The 13102-nt window shown below is 49.5% G+C and overlaps 6 protein-coding genes across 6 annotated transcripts; 2 read left to right on the top strand and 4 right to left on the bottom strand.

Annotated features, from left to right (window-relative positions):
- Positions 1-185: 185 nt before the first annotated feature.
- Positions 186-1750, top strand: ASPSYDRAFT_50632 (WD40 repeat domain-containing protein). The gene is made up of 4 exons (XM_040848120.1): positions 186-336; positions 398-739; positions 808-1419; positions 1491-1750. The coding sequence occupies exons 1-4, from the start codon at positions 279-281 to the stop codon at positions 1511-1513; spliced, it is 1035 nt and encodes a 344-aa protein (XP_040697672.1). The 5' UTR covers positions 186-278; the 3' UTR covers positions 1514-1750.
- Positions 1751-2542: 792 nt separating this feature from the next.
- Positions 2543-4418, bottom strand: ASPSYDRAFT_50627 (ACT domain-containing protein). Its single transcript, XM_040848119.1, has 4 exons — positions 4400-4418; positions 4226-4348; positions 3681-4075; positions 2543-3623 (listed from the first exon to the last, which is right to left on the bottom strand). Exons 2-4 carry the CDS (start codon positions 4268-4270, stop codon positions 2627-2629), a joined length of 1437 nt encoding a protein of 478 aa, XP_040697671.1. The 5' UTR covers positions 4271-4348; positions 4400-4418; the 3' UTR covers positions 2543-2626.
- A 331-nt stretch (positions 4419-4749) lies between these two features.
- On the top strand, positions 4750-5354 carry ASPSYDRAFT_506345 (uncharacterized protein). The gene is made up of 2 exons (XM_040848122.1): positions 4750-5021; positions 5201-5354. The coding sequence occupies exons 1-2, from the start codon at positions 4845-4847 to the stop codon at positions 5273-5275; spliced, it is 252 nt and encodes an 83-aa protein (XP_040697670.1). The 5' UTR covers positions 4750-4844; the 3' UTR covers positions 5276-5354.
- Positions 5355-7229: 1875 nt separating this feature from the next.
- Positions 7230-9123, bottom strand: ASPSYDRAFT_161600 (SKIP/SNW domain-containing protein; the record flags this gene model as incomplete). The annotated part of the gene is made up of 3 exons (XM_040843006.1): positions 7230-7403; positions 7477-8916; positions 8980-9123. 3 exons carry the CDS (start codon positions 9121-9123, stop codon positions 7230-7232), a joined length of 1758 nt encoding a protein of 585 aa, XP_040697669.1.
- Positions 9124-9349: 226 nt separating this feature from the next.
- Positions 9350-12417, bottom strand: ASPSYDRAFT_50623 (J domain-containing protein). Its single transcript, XM_040848118.1, has 4 exons — positions 11644-12417; positions 11229-11555; positions 9838-11163; positions 9350-9758 (listed from the first exon to the last, which is right to left on the bottom strand). Exons 1-4 carry the CDS (start codon positions 12136-12138, stop codon positions 9609-9611), a joined length of 2298 nt encoding a protein of 765 aa, XP_040697668.1. The 5' UTR covers positions 12139-12417; the 3' UTR covers positions 9350-9608.
- ASPSYDRAFT_50622 (uncharacterized protein) lies at positions 12118-12728 on the bottom strand. Its single transcript, XM_040848117.1, has one exon. The coding sequence runs from the start codon at positions 12481-12483 to the stop codon at positions 12289-12291; it is 195 nt and encodes a 64-aa protein (XP_040697667.1). The 5' UTR covers positions 12484-12728; the 3' UTR covers positions 12118-12288.
- Between the last annotated feature and the right edge of the window lie 374 nt (positions 12729-13102).

Genomic DNA, 13102 nt, shown 5'->3' with positions numbered 1-13102 from the left:
ACACTGTTTCCGAATGGCGAAATAACTATTGAAGTAGGTTGAGGTTGACAACACAGCTATGAGAACAGGGCACGGAGCCTGACAAGACACAGAAACTATATAGCCCAACTAGGTTTAGTGCCCTGTCCCCATAATCAACCTCTCTGAGACCCATAACGAACGCTCGGGGTTTTCGGCCTTTCCGCACCGACATCGAAATGGACAACCGCAACGCTCCAAAGCTCGATTCGCCTTGATTTTATCGCCAACCACATTTATATTCCCTCCAGGGCTCGTCAATGACTGCAACAGGGAGATTCCCCTCGCAGTTAGTCCATACCCTCAAGACACATAATGGTAATACCTAAGCACGGTTTCCCGCAAGAAGCTCTCTTAGCTAATTCTACAACCATTGCAGGACCCGTGAACGCCGTGACATTTTCGGGTGGCCCTGGGACCTATATCCTGACAGGATCCACTGATCGCGCGGTGCATCTCTCCCGCGCCGTCCCGAATAGCAACAATGCCTCTTCGGTTGTTGAGACAACATCCCCGATTCAGAAGTACGAGGCACACGGGTACTCTGTGCTAGACATTGCGGTTGCGTCGGATAATTCGAAGTTCGCAAGTGTTGGCGGCGATCGTCAGGTATTCCTGTGGGATGTTGAACAGGGTATCACTGTGAGGCGATGGGGTGGACATAACGCGAGGGTGGAAGCGGTACAGTTTGCTGGGGAAGACGACGCGGTTGTCGTATCTGGTGAGTATCCCGAAGTAGTATCATTATGCTCGATAGAACTGATCCTAACGGGCTCTCTTCTTGCATAGGCAGCGCTGATACTACGATCAATATGTGGGACGGCCGCTCAAATTCTCATAAGCCCATCCAGACTCTTAGCGATGCTGGCGACACCGTCTCCTCATTACATGTGCATGCGCCGACCTACTCGATTGCGAGTGGCAGCTATGATGGACGCGCGCGGGTCTACGATATCCGCATGGGCAGGACGACAGTGGATGTTCTCGGGAATCCAGTTACAAGCGTGCGGTGTTCAGCAGACGGGAATGCGCTTTTGACTTCTACTCTCGACAGTCGAATTCGGATGTTAGATCGCGATGACGGAAAGTTATTGAAGGCATTTGGACAGGAGGATACCATCCAGAATACCACCCAACACGCGCCTCTCACACTGGGGAAGACAACCGGCTATCGAAACGTGGAGCTGCGCATTCGGTCCGTATTCGCAAATGCTGACGCTGTCGTTCTCAGCGGTAGTGAGTCTAGCAAGGATGATCGCTTCGCGCAGGCACATATTTTTGCCTGGGACGTCCTGAGTGGAGATCTCATTGCGTCCATTCCAGCAGGAGAAAAAGTCAAAGCCGTCAGCAGCGTAGCGTGGAATGAGAAGGCTAAGTGCTGGGCTGGCGGATGCTCCGATGGTATGTGTTCTCTTTCTGATATTCCCAATTATCCAACCTACTCAGGCTTGGTGCTGACTGTGACGCTTTAGGAACCGTCAAAGTCTATCGGTAAAAATCCCCGCTGATAAGACTTGGACGCTTAAACACGGAGGTTGGCTGGATGGCTGGCTGACCCTAAAGACTCGCCACCGGAAAACCACGGGCTTTCTTCTACAGCGGAGAGTCAATGCGCATGCGACAACCCTTCAGGCTTCCACGTTGTTGAAGCTGAAGCTATCATTGCGGTAACTCAATTATCATAATTATCATATCTGGGCCCCACCCACCTTTACCTGCCATGTACCACCCCATTCTGCGTTCCACGTGTACGCCCTGGAATTCGTACATCCTCGGGTGCGGCATCAAACCACGCACTCACCAGGATACGCTAAGGCCTACCGTGACAGCCTTTTGCGTCAAGCTTCGTCAGCTGAAGCAAACGCACTTGCTCGTCGTTTCATATCCTTGCTGGGGCTGGATCGTGGCGCCATTCCTTCGATAACCTGGCAGGATGCTGGTTTCTATCGAGTTATAATGTCGCTGAACGTTGGCTCTCTTGCGCTAGATGATCTGGTGCTTCGGGCTTAGCTGAGGCTCGGTTTCTACACGCTATTTACTAGACTTTTTTCCGTGCTGTCACCAATTATAGTGATAGCATTAATAAAAGAAACCTACACAATTGCATATGATCCCATGATTCAATCCTTCGTCAATTTCCAGTATATTCAATAACTGGGCTGGTTGCCGAGTAATCGATGGACGAATGCGTCTTCCCAGCTGAAGCCGAAACGCCTTGCTATGCGTTGCTTTGGCCTCCTGTAAACTCCAGGGGGCCAATCAAAATCAATGGTACCAAGCTTGCATGAGATAGGTGATCGAACGCCAAAAGACAAAAAATTATAACAAAATTGTGCCGCTTGCTGGGGTGTATCATATGACATCCAAACGTATAGCATAACATAAATCGTCATAGTTGAAACCGGAACAAGGAGAACAAGAACTCCAACCTATTTTTTTTTCCCGCCAAACAATTTCCCAGTTTTTACTCAAGAATATGCAATAGTAAGAAAATGAAATGTCCAGAAGGGGGAATCTGGAAGCCAAAAAAAAAAAAAAAAGGAAAAGAGCTTTTGTGAATCCAAACAAAGACAAGATTTGCATGTAAAGCACCTACAGTAAGCTGTTATTATATTTCCAATGCTTCAATCCCCTTTTCAGGCCCATGGCTTTCGGCCTCCAAGGCGTCCATAGCATGGTTGAGTTCCTGCTCTCCAACAATGATTGTCCCTGCACGTGCTGTGCTAAGGAAACTGATTTCAACGGCATCGAAGGATGTGTCCAAATCTGGTATGAGGCGATGGGTAGGCGGGTTAACTCCATTAGTTTTCTGGCTTGGGCTCTGACTTCCATAAAGGTTTGATGTCGTTCCGGTACCATTCGGTATCGGTATGTCAACGTATTGATGTTTTGGCGATCCATAGTCGAGATTGTCGACAGAAAGCGCATCAAATGCTGTGAGACTGTCTTCATTACGGTCGTGTGTGGCATCAGCAAGCCGACTCGCAACGCCGCAGACAATACCGGTGGCCTCTAGAGGAAGGCTGCGGAGGTCTAGCATAATCGGGAGGAGAATATCCTCTTTTGAACCGAGCAACAGGCTAGAATCGTTGTCCCCGTCGGTGGGGGAGGCTGGCTCGTTTGAGAAGCGAGGAAGAAGACGCTGTTCAAGGAGGAGAGAAGCAGCAGGGTCTGCGGCAGTTAGGGTGAGTGAGAGAAATCGAGGCTTATCAACAACTAGTGCTGTTGTGAGGGCATCACGTAGGATGGCGATAGAGCTATCTTCGTTTGTAAACCGGTGATGAGCTGCACATTGCACCAAACGAAGAGACCTGTCAACGAAGGGGGTGATATTGTTACGACGTAGAGACGAGAAGGTGCGTTTCTGGAGCTCGTTGAGAGAAGACGGTGGAGGTGTCGCCGGTGGTGAGCTCAAGGAACTGACGGAGTGAGATGATATAGGACTAAACGGGCCGTTGGCCGATGGTTGGTTGTTGTTAATGAAAACCTCGGTGGAAATTTCAAACTTGAACCCCCGGTTTTCCAAGGCTTCAATAACTTGAGCCTTGCTTTTAAATGGGACGATTATGTAGTCGGCAAAATAAGTAGATATGAAGAAGATCGAACTACACAATGCCAGTTAGTGCGTATTCTAACAACAAGATGCGGGGAGTTGCACGTACATTCCTGCCATGGCTAACGGCGTTGTCAATTCGAGAACCCGCTGGCCGGCCTCCAGTCCTTCCCCGTACACCTGCATGGCGATGAAATCGTCCTTACTGATCGATAGGCGACTTTGAGTAGATGTACTAACTTGGAGGAACCGCTCAAGCAGAGGAGCAAAATACTCGTCGGCGAGCTGTCGAGGACACATGACTGAGCATTCAACCGGCGTAATTGAGAGGTTCAAGAAAGCGGGCTGCACATCGCGAGAGAACTCAAGAGGGCTGTCACAACCACGAGACTCAGGCTTGTTCTCGTTAATCGGAGCGACCTCATGGAACAGCACCTGTAGAATGGGGTCCAAGAAGAACGGGTATAGATCTAGGGGTATATGCACCAGGGCCAGTCGGTCCTCCTGTAGTTCCACAACAGTAGTCAGCGCAACCAGTCGATGCCAAATATCATCCATCCGAGGTAATTTCCGGGATTAGAAAAGACAGCGAGATAGAATGCGGAAGCCAACAGCCAGGATGATGGCGTATATATTGAATGTTGGGCAACTCACCATGAACTGGACCTGGGCGGATATCAGCGACAATGAGTTTTCCATCCTGTCAGGCACTTTCTAGAATAATGGTTTCCTGACGATAAAGCGTGGGTAAACAGGATAAATGGAGGGAGAGGAAGACTGCGAGAAGGTTAAAATTGCACATATTGAAAAGAGATAATTTTGACTCACAAGGTAGTAGTATATATGTCCCAATCGTAGAATGTAATCTAAACAAGAATATCGGCGTAGTGTAGGAGAAGATTAGAGAATGGAATTGGTTTAGCCAGGATTAACAAAGCCAGAATATGCGCTGAGTATATTTGAGCAAATAAGACGAGGCTAAAAAGCCTTCCCAGCTGCAGCTGAAAGAAATGGCTTGTCCCTTTCTTTTCCTTTCTTTTTCGCTTGTGTCTTTTGTATGGCACAAAGACTTGCGTTGTCATTGTCGTGGAAATTCTCGAGTTACGCCATTCTTGGTAGGATGGTATCAAGATTCAAGAACGGGTGGATGAGGGTTCGGAATGCAGCAGGCAGCTGTCGATGATGGTGCTATCCAGGGAATGGATTGTGACAGAAGACGTCGTCACAGGAGAAATTGAGCAAATGGAATCTGAGGCCAGGAGGGAAGGCCGTGATGCTGTGCTGTTCGGCAGGTGACTCAACGCTCTTGACCTGCTCGCTCCCTCTTTGCGTTGTCTCTTCCCCAGTTCTTTACAGTCCAAGTCCACCAGCTCCACTCAAACCCTCGGAAAACGAAATGCAACAGGGAATGGAGAAGGAGCGGGAAAGGGCAGAAGGAAGTAATAAAAGTGTAAGTCAACGAAAAAGAAAAGCTTGACGATGGTGGTGTGCTCCCCACTAACAAGCTCTGTCCTTTAGATAGCGATGATAATGTCCTCAGCACGGTCGACGCATTTACCTAATCTGCTTTACACTCCAAAACCCGCCCGTCGGACCCTAAGTTGGACCGTTCTCTGACTTTATCTCCAGCTCCACCAGCAGTGGCCTTATCTGTACCAACAACCTCCCCAATTGCCACCCCGCGCTATGCGCCGGTACCGATAATTCCGAGGGTCTCATTCAGCGTTTGGACAAGACCCATACAATCAGCTGGCGTCAGCGGGTGGCCAAAGCAGAAGAAGCTCGTGGGTTCCCCGCACTTACGGGGACAAGGATGTGGTGAACCTGTGGGAGCTAGTCAGGCACATCGCTGCAAATCAACCTACCTGGTCTCACACACAGTCAATCGTGCGTAGTGTGGCATCAGCCACTGGGAAATTCGGGTGCCCACAACTGTCAATCCTTGAGGGGCCGAGGCAGACTCGCAGTGGTTGGCGACTGATAACGAGGTGGGAGAGGTGGGTGGCATCATGGTGGAGTCCACGGTTTGTCCACCCAACATTCCGTTGTTCATGGAAGCAAGGACGATTCCGATCTCAGGCATCCCTGCTGTTCCCGTGGGAAAAAGAGCATTTGGGTTCTGCAATATGGGGTACACTTCTCGCAACGGATCGTGCCACCACAAAACTCTACGTATCATGATTAATTTCTTCTTTCTTTTCCCAGCCCCAAGGTTTGCTGGCCCACCACTCAAATTCCACTAGACTCTTCATCCGCCCTCAACGGTGCCATCAGGACGATAACCCCCGCTTAATAAAGCTTGCTATAATCGGCCGAGCTTGAACCTTCCGAAACTCAGCTTCACTCTGCACGACTCAGATTCGAGGTTTAAGCTCCGAGTCTCAAAACATCAGCGGACATATATTCGTCAGCGCTTGCAGCGCTGTGTCAAGAAAGTAAAAAGTGCCAGGGATTATTATGACCTCTTTTATCCAGAAAGCGATCCGTATGTGGAGCTTGTGCTTAAGATGTAGCAAATCCTAGAGCCTAGTTGGTGGGTGATCTCATCCCCCTGTCAGGCTTTCTTTGACCACGGCATCTCCTCCTTTCTCAGCTAAATCCTGGGCAAACAAATGGCCATACCCCCCGTTGCCCGCTTTTTTACCAATCATGAAAGTTCTCAACCGGTATTCCTGGTCGAATGTTTCAGTGATCTAGGGGTGCCGCCCTGATCCCCGGCATGGTAGATTATTATGGGATTCAACGGCCAGCTCGCCTCCCCTTTGGCAATGGCGTTGTCCTGCTGACCTCCTTCACGTCGATCGTCTTTTGGTTATTACTCCTCCAGCGTGATTTATGATGATCCAAACTAAGGCATCCTCCTTGGAATTCATGAGTCAGAACATATGTCGCTTTGTGAACAATAGTTAGTAGTAGGCCGTCCTCTGCTTTGGGATTACGCATAACAGACCACTGAGCTAGTCCAACATTGTCTTCTCCTTATCGACCATCATGATTTACTAGTTATGCACGTATAATATACAGGTCGGATAATACTAAAAAAGAATTGCCTATACTCCCAATGAACGACCAAAAGGCCGGACTAAGTCGTGAAGATTGATAAAAATCAGATCTGAGCAGATAGTATCCGTAGCCCTAAAACATGGAATGTACTACGTATTCTTCAAATTTCAGATTCTAAACCTCGAAACTCCCAAGTTCGAATCCCAAGCCCCCATGCTATGTGTGCATGGCACGGTGCCCTCCCTCCTCATTTACGTTGAGTTGGAGGGCTAGACCACTGGGACATTGTCCCAGATAGCGGGGCCAAATTCATAGATAAGCGCGCATCCAATCCAGTTTCAAGAACATACTAGATGACCACCTATCTCCATATCGACAACCAGTTGGAAGCTAATGCAGTGAGCTGTAGGGTAATACTACTATTAGCAGCAACAGTACCCATAACTATCAAAGCTGCTCACGAGGTACGCATGCATGCAATTCCTGGACAGGAAGCGCATTAGCCACAGGGCATCGACGCCAGGTTGTAGCATTTATTTGGCCGAATATTATTTTATTCATTTGTCCCATACCTACTATTCCGTAACCCCCACCTAGATAACTAATATAACAAGACCTGAAGTACCAGCCGATCGCCAATCAATCAATGAGTAAATCAATCATCCTCATCGACCCTCGCGCGCTTCGATCCCCGGGTGTCAGGCTCGGCTTCCTGGATTCCGTAGCGCTTCTGGCCTGCTCCACCACCTCCTGTCACGTCCGCAATCATGTTATCAATTCCGAATGGATCACCAGAGTCCTTCTCAAATTGGACAGGCCCACTTCGTTCCTATAGACACGGGGCTGGTTAGCAAAGTTGTGCTTAAGAGTGAGGGGAAAAAAAATAAAATAAAGAGCCTTACCTCTGCATCCGCGGCACCTCGGAAACCCTCCTTAGCTTTGCCCAAGACTTCAAATCGGTTAGACTTTTGAAGTTTGCTCATTTCACCTTCTGCATCGGCCTCGTCCTCGAAGTCAGCTTGAGGCTTGGGTCGGTAAATGCTGTTTATAGCGTCCTGCGCGGCAAACAGCGGCTTGTCGTAAGGGTTATCTTCGTTGAATCCGGTGCTCATTCCACTAGTTTGGTTGAAAAGGCGAGAATCCCACATAGTCTCGGATGATTGTGTTGGCTTTGCTAGACCAAGAGCAACCTTTTCTGAAATGTCACGGTTCTGCTCGCGAGCCATCGCCTGGATCCTCCGCTCAGTACCCATACGTGACTGACGCAATTGTCGCTCTGCATCCTGCCGTCGCTCACGACGGATGCGCTCACGCTCTCGTGCAGCGTCCTCCTCTTCGTCAGGAGTGCGGGACCGGGACCGAGCTGAAGCGTCGGAGTAGCTGCGGCTGCGGCTGCGATCGCGGCTTGGAGAGCGAGAGGTGCGAGACTCTTGGCCTCTCGTCCTCTCTTCACGCGCTTTCTGGGCCAGAGCACGAAGATGATCTTCCTTTTGTGCCTTCTCCTTCTCTGCCAACTTCTGTTGCATCTGAGCTCGGAGTCGGACTTCCTCACGGGCATGCCGATCCGCCGTAAATAGAGCCTCCGCAAACTGCGCAAACTTATCGTTAATCGAAACATCCTGTAGACCACGCCCATCAGCAGCCAACCGCTTATCCAACGGCACTGTATAACCCTTAGGATTCTTCCAGTTCGACACTGGAGGCGGAATCTTCCACGCCTCCTGATCTTCTGCCGTAAGTTTTCTCGGGGGCGAGTGCATAATCGGCGGCGGCGGCGATGGTGGTCCACGTGGGATCTTCTTGTGCTTGAACTTCGGAGGCTCCATCGGATCCTGCTGGCGCTCAACAATCTTCATAATCCGATCGTTCTTCCGACCTGTATCGCCCATCTGGTTTGCCGGCGTGTATCGCACAAATGTAGGATCCGCCCTACTGCCGCCCTTCACATTCTTAGGTTTTTGCGCGGCTACAGCACCCGACACAAGACTCGCAAGCGCGTTCTTCGTCTTCTCCATTTGTTGTTCGACTTCTTCCTCTGATGGCCTATCCAATGATACTTCGCCCATATCCACCCGCTGCCGAAGCGGGATTAAATCTTTGAATGAAGCATGGACAATCCGGTCATCGCTGTGTCCACGTCGCGCGATGGCATCGTATTTAACCTTTCCTTCCGCATCGACCTGTACTGCGAGAGCGTTCGATTTTGATTGTGTGCCCTTCCGACCCATGTCTAGGGGGTATTGCGCGACTAGAATTTCGGGGAACGCGCCACCGTCGCCAAAATCTTCGGGTGCTCGAGGACGCCATCCTGTTCGGTTTCCATACGGAGGCGGGCCAGTCCTCTATAAGAGTTGTAAATTAGTACTTTAAACTGATCACAAAGTAATTTTTGCGAAAATACTCACCCGGAGAACAACCTGCGTCTCATCTAGTTGACCAGGCCCGACGATGCGCGGTCCACGCTGGCCATGCTGTGGCAGTTCCTCCTCTTCACCTGTGTATTTTGGTTTCGGTAAAGATTTGAATAGCCCCTCCGCAATGGATGTCATTGTGGATGAGGAGAAATATTGTAAAGCGGTATTGAAAAAGAAAGTGGTGATGGTGAAGTGACGATTTGCTTGATACTTTTTTCGATGGGGTCGGCGGCGGCATTGCGGGAATGGTAGCTGCCGCGCACCGTATGATTAGATAACGTCCCGAAGAGGAATGTAAGGCCGGCTGTAAGTGAAGTATAACTTTTGACGGGACGAGACTTCTGGGAAAGATTACTTTACGGGGAATTGGCATGTTAAACAATTATACAGATATTGGCGCCATTATTCTATCAGAATCTTATATCTAATGCAACATAAATCGCTAAGTAATCCAAAGCCGTATCCAAAGAATATGCATGGCCGCGCAACGGCCAGTAACGATACAGGATGAGAGGAGGGCTGGCTTTAGCCATATAAGTATTGGCGACCATACGGTGATGTCGGTACATAGGCACCAGATATAATAGCAAAATTAGTGATTATCCAGGAATCGGGCTGTTTCAAGCAGCAAGGAGATGAGACCGCATAGGACAAGTAACGCCCTCTGCATCATTGGCTTCGACATAGTGTTCTTTTCCATGGTAGTGATACCATATTTTAAGCTGTTTGGCCTTCAGCGGTGCTGGGTCATGGAAGCCGAGGATGTGAAACTGCAAAGGAGTCAGCAAATTTCAAAAACAAACAAAAAAGTGAGAGGTGGAAAAGGGTAATTTTATGGACGAAACACACCTTGGTCGTTTTCTTGGAGATAATGAGCTGGCCATGATCCACCAATGAAGCTACGGGAATGGTGACATCTGCAACTTCTGGTTCTCTGGGTTCATTGCCAGCCTTCCGGGTTGTAGAAGGATAATGGCCGTATTCCGCTTTGGTTATGACAAGACCACCTTGCTTGTCCTCTTTGTTTTGTCGGCGTTGCACTTGATCCGCCATGAGCTCAATGGCCTGCGCGCTTTCGGCTCTCTTTTGGGGCAGTAATCTCCTCAGCCGTTTCTGGTGTCGTGCGACCAACTTTCGGCGATTACGTCGTTCTCTAGGGCGGATATACCCGAACTCAATGGCACAGTACGCTAGCCATGGTAGAAGAACACCTAACGTGGCCGAGTTCGCATTAACATGGTCAATTGGGCATATGGCAATGGGGAATTTGAGCGTCTGTCCAAGCCTTGCCCATGAGAAAGTCATAATCAGACCATGAGACTGAACACCGACCCCAAAGCCCACTCGAGTCAATTCACTAACCCGTCGGGACCCGTGCACAGACCATGCAAGCGATGCGTCCATATTTATGACACTGGAGATGTCAAGACGAACAGAGCGCGGCTCGCCCGCTGGTGGTAATGAGTAATGCTTCTCAGAGCTCCACTGGGATTGGGCAACATCGGTGGCGGCTTTCCCAGAAAATATGTTCCTGGAATATTTGAAAACAAGGCCGTGCACGGCTGGAGAAGACGAAATAGCAACCTGCCAGGCTTCGGCAACTCTGCGTTCCTCGCGCTGCTTGGCACGTAATATTTCAAACTCATCTTCACCTTCCTCCTGTGCTTCCGGTACTTCCGAATCCTCTTCGCCTAAATCAGACGCAAGCCTCGAGGGCTGAGATGCAATGCCGACCTGGAGTTGACTTAGTTCTTGCCCTTCGATCAAGAAATCATCCGAGCCAAGACCGGCAAAGGGGAGTAGTAGCGTCTGGACAATAAGCGGCCATTCAATAAACCCACTCGACCAGTTGCAGAACGCCATTTTTTTCTGTCCAATTCCCTTGGTTAATTGTAGGTTGAGTATCGGTGGTGTCTGAAAGGGCGAGCGAGTGAAGACCGTCCCGAAAACAACATTGAAAGGCCTCGTCCCTGGAGCGACTGTGATGCTCTTAGCCAGGTTTGCTTGTACCGTTGCGGCTGGTAAAACGGTAGCATCGACGCTCAAAATCGAACTCTGAAGAAATGAGAAGGGCCATCTACTGAGTATTCCCTTCGGGTTTGGATCTCTAAAAACTCGGCTTGTGCTGGCTCCAAGGTTGATGCTTTGCGTGGACAAAATCAGAGGAAGAGGAACCTGTTGAGTATTGTTGAGTATTATTAGCAATGACTGGTGGCCACAAGACACCTGCTAAACGTTACCTTTCGAGATTCGGTCTCCCCGTCCTCATATTCCAAGTCGACTTCTTCGAATAAGCGCTGAAGGCCCCCCGAGACACCAGCATATATCTCTAACTCTGGCTCTCCATCGGCGTGCGAGTCCTCTTCCGTCTTGTTTTCCTCCTCATCCTCGACGTCGTCCTTCTCGTTCTCCCCAAGAACAGCCCGTATCGTTGGAAAAGGTGTCACAAAGGAATATCGGACAGCCAGATCCGAGAGCTTGGGAGAAGGGACGTGAAGGAATACCTCATCCAACTCCTCATCGACCGAAATCATATCCTGAGCATTGATGCCAACAGTTAAGGATCCCTTTCAAATCCGTTAGTCAAGAATCGTGATAATCACTACAGCACGTAGACAATAAGGATAAAATGAATAACAGGAATAGCAAACATACCTTACTCCTAACAAATGAGTTAATCATACCCCTCTCCCTCTTCTTCATTGTCTCGAAAAACCACTTCCGAAATTCCTCCGGCTTCATCGCCTTCACCCCGATCTGGTTTTGTTTCTCTTGTCTCTCTGCTTCTCCTCCAAGGCCCATTGCACCCATACGCCCCCATTCCCTCTGCACCCCTTCCGCGCCCAAAACATCATACACGAGTCTTTTCTTCGGGTCAATGAGCGTCTCGTAGGCCTCACGGATCCGTTCAAACTGTTGCTTCGCCGCGACTTGTAGTTCTGGTGGCTGTTTATCCGGATGGAAGCTCAGCGTGAGGGTTCGGTATGCGGATCGGATTGCGCCGTCCGTTGGGGGAGGGTCGCGGGGGAGTCCAAGCAGGGCGTAGTAGTCCGCTTCTTCGGGGTAGGACATGAGGACCGAGTATGCATCCGTGTCGCCGGAATCGGCATTGGCGTCGCCGAAAAATAACCGTTCATGATTATCATCCATCGTGCCGAATAATAGGCGCGTTGAACTTGGCGTGTTTGAGTCTTTTCTTTTGCGCTTTTTTGTCTCCGCTCAGCACCAAGGTACCGGCATTGAGCGGCAGCAAGGGGAACCGAAGAACCAAGCACCGCAAAGCTCAATGTTATGCCCGAATCACACGACTTTGCGGTGCATTTTACGCGTGGAAAAGCAGCTGCTGTCGGCGAAGGGTGGTGAGTTTTTATTCAATGCGGAGGTGGAGGGAGAGCGGCGGAATTCCACACATTTAGCAGGTGACGTTCGACAAGTGAGTGGAGGGCGGAGCGGGACTGATCCGGTTGCCTTGCCGTTCGTCTGATTGATCAACATTCGAGCCGACGGAGTAAGTACGTCTTCAGAATTGCTTGAACCCTTGTTGGCAATTTGGCATATTAATATAATGTTCTATTTCTGAAGCATATAATGACGTGGCGCTAGACTGCTGCACCAAAAATCATGCATGGTTGGTAGTGAAACCGCAGATACTTGTCTTGCTTTCGGAGGTTCCAAAGGTCATTTATCGTGTTCGTGTCGTTCTTCACCTCATATAGACTTTAAAGAAGGAAATATCCAACAGAACTCACTAACTGCTGGTTTAAAGTCAACACCGGTCGGAGAGATCTCAAAACGGACCTGGTATGTCCGGAAAAGCTAACCCCCCGCTTCCGATCTATACAACAGTAGTCAGCCATCTCTGGCAGAGGATACGAACGATGCATGATACTTTATGACTGGGAGGAGTAATGCCTTATCGACTTCTCCACCGGATCACTGTAGATATTTAGAGTCCAACTCCTATTACTAGGAACCTACCATGTCGCATTTTGAAAAGCTAATGACCTACCGAGGTAATCACGAGAGTTGATAACCTGACCATTGCCAATTTCGAACCACATCAATATCATGAATACATACCACCTACAAGTATAGGTTTTAAGTACCATCCATG

This window comes from Aspergillus sydowii, assembly GCF_001890705.1.
Source record: "Aspergillus sydowii CBS 593.65 unplaced genomic scaffold ASPSYscaffold_15, whole genome shotgun sequence".
Lineage (NCBI taxonomy): Eukaryota > Fungi > Ascomycota > Eurotiomycetes > Eurotiales > Aspergillaceae > Aspergillus > Aspergillus sydowii.
The sequence above is the reverse complement of the archived record's forward strand: the minus strand, read 5'-3'. Positions and strand labels throughout refer to the sequence as shown.